Consider the following 7,134-nt stretch of genomic DNA (forward strand, 5'->3'; position numbering starts at 1 on the left):
CGAGTGGAGATGTCGTTCACCGCACGTCCACAAGCTGGCGCTGCTGCTGCACAGAATATTTACTTCATTGCAATCAGCACAGACAGCATAAAACAGAATACATGTACAATTTCTTTTTTTTCCCCATAGCACATATTGGTGACATACAGATATGATCAAATATTAAATTACTCCCAAATGCATTTTTTAACTACAATTACTGACCAGATAATAAATACAAACGCCAGTCTTGAATGATTAAAAATAGCAGAATAAAAGCAATGGCATATGAAAGTAGTTTATATTAGGCCACAGAATATTCCCCTGCACCTTATATTGAAGTTTACATAAACCTTATATAAATAAATTTAAATTATGTTTTTTCACAATTCCTGACATTTAATCTTAGATAAAATTTCCTGTCTTAGGTCACTTAGGATCACTACGTTATTTTAAGAATGTGAAATGTCAGAATAATAGTAGAGAGAATTATTCATTTCAGCTTTTATTTCTTTCATCACATTCCCAGTGGGTCAGAAGTGTACATACACTTTGTTAATATTTGGCAGCATTGCCTTTAAATTTCTTAACTTGGGTCAAACGTTTTAGATAGCCTTCCACAAGCTTCTCACAATAAGTTGCAGGAATTTGTGAGTCAGGTTTGTAGGCCTCCTTTCTCGCACACGCTTTTTCAGTTCTGCCCACAAATTTTCTATCAGCTTGAGGTCAGGGCTCTGTGATGGCCACTCCAATTCCTTGACTTAGTTGTCCTTCAGCCATTTTGCCACAAATTTGGAGGTATGCGTGGGGTCATCATCCATTTGGAAGACCCATTTGCAACTGAGATTTATCTTCCTGGCTGATGTCTTGATATGTTGCTTCAATATATACACATAATTTCCCTTCTGTGTGGTGCCATCTATTTTGTGAAGCTCACCAGTCCCTCCTGCAGCAAAGCACCCCCAAAACATGATGCTGCCACCCCCATACTTCTTGGCTCATATGGTTTTCTTTGGCTTGCAAGCCTCACCCTTTTTCCTCCAAACATAATGATGATCATTATGGCCAAACAGTTCAATTTTGTTTCATCAGACCAGAGGAAATTATATGGCTGTTATAATTTTGCGGTTTTGGAGCAGCGGCTCCTGCCTTGCCGAGCAGCCTTTCAGGTTATGTCGATATAGGACTCGTTTTACTGTGGATATAGATACTTGTCTACCTGTTTCCTCCAACATCTTCACAAGGTCCTCTGCTGTTGTTCTGGGATTGATTTGCACTTTTCTCACAAAATTATGTTTATCTCAAGGAGACAGAACGCGTCTCCTTCCTGAGCAGTATGATGGCTGCGTTGTCCCATGGTGTTTATATTGTGTACTAATGTTTGTACAGATGAACATAGTACCCACAGGCACTTAAAACATTAAAATAATGATCCACACTCAAAGCTTTTTGTTGCTTCTTTTTTAATTAACATGGGGGAACAAACACAGGCATTTAGGCTACTAGGCCTTCCTCAGCGTGTTTGAAAATATCTATCCACCAATTTTCTTATATAGACCACATCATGATATCACATAATTAGAAATGCCATTTATTTTGTTAAAAAATACATTCCATAACATTAAATAAGGTATGAGTATATTATATACATATATACACCAATCCCAACAAGATATCTGTATAGACATAGATATTTTTATACAAGCATCAAGTATTCTCTAACATTTAATCAAAACCTTCAATAAAGAATCATCAATTAAAAATAAGAATCATCAATAAATGTAATCTCTCTAAATTGAAGCATCAGGTATAGACCGTCATAAATCAACATAGATCTTAACTTTTAGAAAATACTAATTAAAGTACACATCAGAAGATCTCCATGATCAAATATTTCAAATTAACTATTTATTGTGCTATATTTAACATTCAATTCACAAAACCCAAAACACTGATTTCTTTAGATTTTCCCATGATTTCAAGCAAAGAGGCACAGAGATTGAAGGTAGGCCTTAAAATACATCTACAGGTACACCTCCAATTAGCCTATCAGAAGCTAATTGTCTAAAGACTTGATATAATTTTCTGGAATTTTCCAAGCTGCTTAATGGCACAGTTGACAGTGTATGTAAAGTTCTGACTCACTGAAATTGTGATATAGTCAACTAAAAGTGAAACAATCTGTCTGTTAACAATTGTTGGAAAAATTGCTTGTGTCTTGCACAAAGTAGATGTCCTAAACGACTTGCCAAAATTATAGTTTGCTATAATGAAATCTGTTGAGTGGTAAAAAATGTGTTTTCAACCTAAGTGTTTGCAAACTTCTGACTTCAAATGTAGTACGGGAGGACTGCTTGTGAAGATCCAGTACATCCCTATTCCATAAAGACATGACAAGCAAGTAGAAAGACCTTAGAAGACTAAGACATCTTGGTGTGTTTTGTATGAAAAATGTCCACAGTAGTCTCATGACACTCTCTCAAATCATAATCACAGTATCCGATGGAGAAGCGACCCTTAAAGAGAAGGAAAAAAATATATAATATTTTTTTGTGTTTTAGGTCTGTAGGCTAATGCACAAAATAGGTTCCATTTTTAAACAATTCAGTTATTGAAATCATGTTGATATAAATGCTTAGGAAGGAATAGTTCACCCAAAAATTTAAAATCTCATAATTCTACACAACATAAATGTTATTTCAGCTCTGTAGGTCCATACATTTCAAGTGAATGGTGTCTAGAACTTTGAAGGTCCAAAAAGCACATAAAGACAGCATAAAAGTAATCCAAAAAAAAAAAGTTATCTTCAGAAGCAATTTATTAGATGTAGGTGAGAAACAGATCAATATAGAAGTCCTTTTCTATTATAAATCTCCACTTTGACTTCCACATACTTCTTTTTTGACAAATCACATTCTTTGTGCTTACCGGCAACTACTGGTCTGGGCCGGTCAAAGGTTGAGATTTATAGTGAAAAAGGACTTATTGACCTGTTTCTCACCTACAGCTATCAAATCACTTCTGAGTCGTAAGGATTAGTTTTATGCTGCTTTTATGTGCTTTTTAAGGCTTCAAAGTTCTGGCCATCATTCACTTGCATTGAATGAACATAAAGAGCTGAGATCTTCTTCTAAAAAACTGAATTTGTGTTTTGCAGAAGAAAGGAAGTCATAAACATCTGGAATGGCATGAGGGAATGTAAATAATGAGTTTTCATTTTTGGGTGAAGTATCCCTTTAATGAAGTGAAAACGGTTCCATTAAGGTGGTACCTTTGGTTTTTTGAAATAATCAAGCCCTCTGCCGATTTTAATAATCCACCCGTTATTAAACCTGAGGGTGAAAAAAGTGAATATGTAGTAACTCACAACTGCACCCAACAACAAATGATCAGCTGTTTTCACTGTGCTGCAGCAACAAATACACACTTGCTGATACCATTTATTTTTGGAACTCCATTCTCACAATTATGTGCAATTCAGCAATATCACATGATCAGTAGTGCTGTTGTAGCACCTGTGGCCAAATAAAAGTGGTTCTGAAAGTCAGTACAACAGCATCCTTGCAGGTCTGATACTACATTCATACAAATCTTCTATAAAAAATATGTGTTTATAGTCAGTTATTTACTTATTCAATAGTTTGTTTTGGGGTTACCTGATCTCCCTATCATGAATAGTAGAAGAGCACTGAAAGTCCAAACAAACATTTTGTCTCTGTAGTGACTGCTTTATTTCTGCAAGGGCAATGGCTTGCTGAGGGGAGCTGTCCTAGAAAAATCACAAAATTAAATGCATGAGACATATCAGCCAGAAGTCAACAACTGTGATGTTAGTCCAATCAAATAAGTAAAACTTGAAATGGTAACCAGCTAAAAACATTTGTAGAGAACCATACCTCATCCTGTGAGGTAAGGAGGTGAATAGTCTTTACTTGACATGGGCCTTTCAGCAGCATTTCACAGAAGCGAAGAAAATTATATAACTGCAAATTAAAACATCTTTAAGGTGAACTACATTGTGGTTGTATTTTCTCTCTCTGTAATATAGTTCTTTTAGATTTCAGTATTTTATTGCCTCCTAAATCAAGGAGCATCACTTTAGTCTTAACCTGATGGACATGCCGTATGTAGGGGTCCTCCACCCAGACTTCAGTCAGCCCGTCTCTGATGTATGGTTTAAAGAGGGATTCATAGCTGAAACCAGTGGAATTGTCTGCTATCTTAATCTGCTCATGATATTTACCCTCTGACAGGTGAGAAGAAAATAGCCAGAATGGCCAATGTGAAAATGAACATATATTGAAGATCAAATCAAAACAGGTTAAAAACCATTTCTATTTCATCTTTACCATGCTGGACTACTACCTTCTTTCAGTTTGTTTACATGTTCTTTAATCTGTTCTGCTCGGTCCATGTAGCCCTTGATCTTCTGTCTGTAGTGGACCTTCTTTGAGTCATCTTTTACAGCTAGGAAAAGAGTCAATATCATTATATTTAGACACCATTTAAATCCATCAAGTCAGGACTAAACTCTGTGGCATACCTTTCAGTACATCTAACAGGAGCTGTATCCCTTCCTGGTAGCACACGAGAGACTCTTGAAAGCGTGAGCTCTGGTCAAGCTCAACGGCTCTCTTTAGGACAGAGATAGCAGAGCTCTCCAAGCCTGGGAGGAAATCCTGAGCCATCACTTTGTTTGATAGCTGGAGCAACAAAATCAGTGCAGAAGAGTAGTCTTCTGGGCAATGATGATTCTTACATGTGTAAAACTCAAAACAAAAAGGCTATTGTTTAGTCATAGCAAACATTAGTACACTCGTTCAAGCAAAAAAGGAATAAGGGGAATTTTGAAAAATGACTGAGTAGCACACCATGCCTTGTAAACCTCCCAACTTTGGTTTGGTGATCCAAAGTCTCACTACATCAATGACAACTAATTTCCTTACTTAATATTGATGTAAATAATCACATGGAAAAGATATTCGAGCACGAATACAACTTTCGGAGCGAAATTAATCGTTTTAATCCCATACCGTACATTACGTTTACATACTTCCTGGAGGAACTAAGGTCTGGATATACCCGTTTACATTATGTTGAAGGACCAACTTCCGTTTCCGTTGAGCACGGGAAATAAAATAAAATAAAATATATACCAAAGCAAAATATTAAAAAGTACAGATGTGCTTATTCAACCAATTTAATTCACGTTAAACTAAATTGATGCTCATATTATAGTATCATTATTATAGCACCGTATTTAAGCCAAACATATTATACAACACATTTCTCACTGGATATCCTACTTTTTCATTTGATCTGTGCATAAATAAATAACGGCCTAAATGATGCCTTTGGATGTCACTTTGAAGAGAAAACAATAGTTATCGGCATGCTGTAAAGTCATTCCAAACATAATTTCTCAAAAATAAATAAATGTGAGGGTTACTTTCATTTCGAAATGGAACGCACCACATGTCCGATTCGGTTACAAATAGAATCTTTTGAATCAGTCTAATACGGTCTGCGTGATTAGTTTCAATGGGTTGCAATGGGTTTCCACTTTGTAAGATGGGAGACAAGCTGCTTTAATTTGTATTTTTCGTTATAGGCTAAATTAATTTGATGCATTTTGGATTAAACATTATGAACGTTGTGACTGATTAAGTTATGTGCCATAAAATTACAAGTCTCGCGGCTTTTCAAAAAGAGCTGTTAATAGCCTATTTGTAATATTTAGCAGATAACGTGTTAAGTCAAAATCGGGTAACCATAAGCAAGGGGCCATTTATATTCAAATATAGACTACTCATGAAGTCTTTTTCTGTATGGTAAACATAAAAAGTAGCACTTACTACACAGGTACTGCTACCACATAGGCATAATTAGAATTCTGGTACAAACATAAATAATATACATTTCATTACATTACATTATTAACAGTATCCCAACAACACAATATTAAAATTGTCTGAAGAGTGTGTGGTCTTTCTTTGTTTCTTTTTTTTTCTTGAGAAATGTACTTTCTTTTGTCAAGTAAATGTAAGTTTGAACATACTTGACGAGCAAAATTTCACAAGATAATTAGTCTTGTTTTCAAAGAAATCTAACTAAACTCATTGAGGGTTTTGCTTAAAAAATAAAAATATTTGCCAATGGAGTTAACTTTTTTCAAAGGGAATTTTTTTTTTCTTACTCCGCTGACAGATTTTGTTTCTTGTTTTAAGCATAAAATTTACTAAATTTTGTCAGATTTATCTGAAAACAAGACAATTTTGCTTTACAAGTAAATATATTTTGTTTTAAGAATGTAGATATAGAATTAAGAATTTAGATATTTTTACTGGAAAACAAGAAAAAATATCAATAATTATTTATTTTATTTGTTGTTGTTGTTTAGTTTTTTTTTTTTTAGTTTTTTTTTTTTTTGCAGTGAAGGTAGGTACTGGCTTGCTGGAAAGGGTTCTCCTGGAAGACACATTTATATAGTCTTTTTCTAGGCACTCAAAGCACTTTACATAGTATAGAGGGAATCTCTTCAACCACCACCAGTGTGCAGCATCCACCTGGATGATGCGACAGCAGCCATAGTGTGCCAGAACGCTCACCAGCATAAATAAAATAATGGATTTCTACTTGTATTCCTATAAATAAGTCCTCATGATAACCATCTTCTATAATAGTTGTTTATAAATGGCATGTTTTAAGTTTCTTACATTGCTGTAGTTCAAAATAAATAAAATAAATGTATGGATCACGCAATTGTGATAAAAATTAATAAACAAAACTTAAGAAAGCATGTCAAATGTCTTCTTACACTAATGATTTATGCAGGTGTTAGCTTTGACCCAATAGCTTTGTTTAGAATAGAGAAAACATACATCTATTCAGTTTACATTGTGCCATATCTGTTCTAATAGATACAGCATGACCTAAGATAAGCTATTCTGTTGTTCCATTATACACCTCTTTAGTAGCTTTAACTGTATTAGGGCCAAGCACCTAAAGTGCGAAGACCCTATTGTTCATCTAAGGATTATTATTATTAGTAGTAGTAGTAGTAGTATTAGGGCCGAAGCTCTGAAAGTGCGGAGGACCTATTGCTCTTCTAAGGATTATTATTAATATTTAGGCAAGGCAAGGCAAGGCAAGTTT

General features: G+C 34.9%; 1 protein-coding gene across 1 annotated transcript; it reads right to left on the reverse strand.

Annotated features, from left to right (window-relative positions):
* Positions 1 to 1,436: 1,436 nt before the first annotated feature.
* LOC127659115 (MIT domain-containing protein 1-like) lies at positions 1,437 to 5,030 on the reverse strand. The gene is made up of 7 exons (XM_052148769.1): positions 4,523 to 5,030; positions 4,345 to 4,446; positions 4,089 to 4,225; positions 3,876 to 3,962; positions 3,636 to 3,748; positions 3,251 to 3,311; positions 1,437 to 2,495 (listed from the first exon to the last, which is right to left on the reverse strand). Exons 1-7 carry the CDS (start codon positions 4,665 to 4,667, stop codon positions 2,400 to 2,402), a joined length of 741 nt encoding a protein of 246 aa, XP_052004729.1. The 5' UTR covers positions 4,668 to 5,030; the 3' UTR covers positions 1,437 to 2,399.
* Between the last annotated feature and the right edge of the window lie 2,104 nt (positions 5,031 to 7,134).

The sequence above is a fragment of the Xyrauchen texanus genome, chromosome 18, assembly GCF_025860055.1.
Source record: "Xyrauchen texanus isolate HMW12.3.18 chromosome 18, RBS_HiC_50CHRs, whole genome shotgun sequence".
Classification (NCBI taxonomy): domain Eukaryota; kingdom Metazoa; phylum Chordata; class Actinopteri; order Cypriniformes; family Catostomidae; genus Xyrauchen; species Xyrauchen texanus.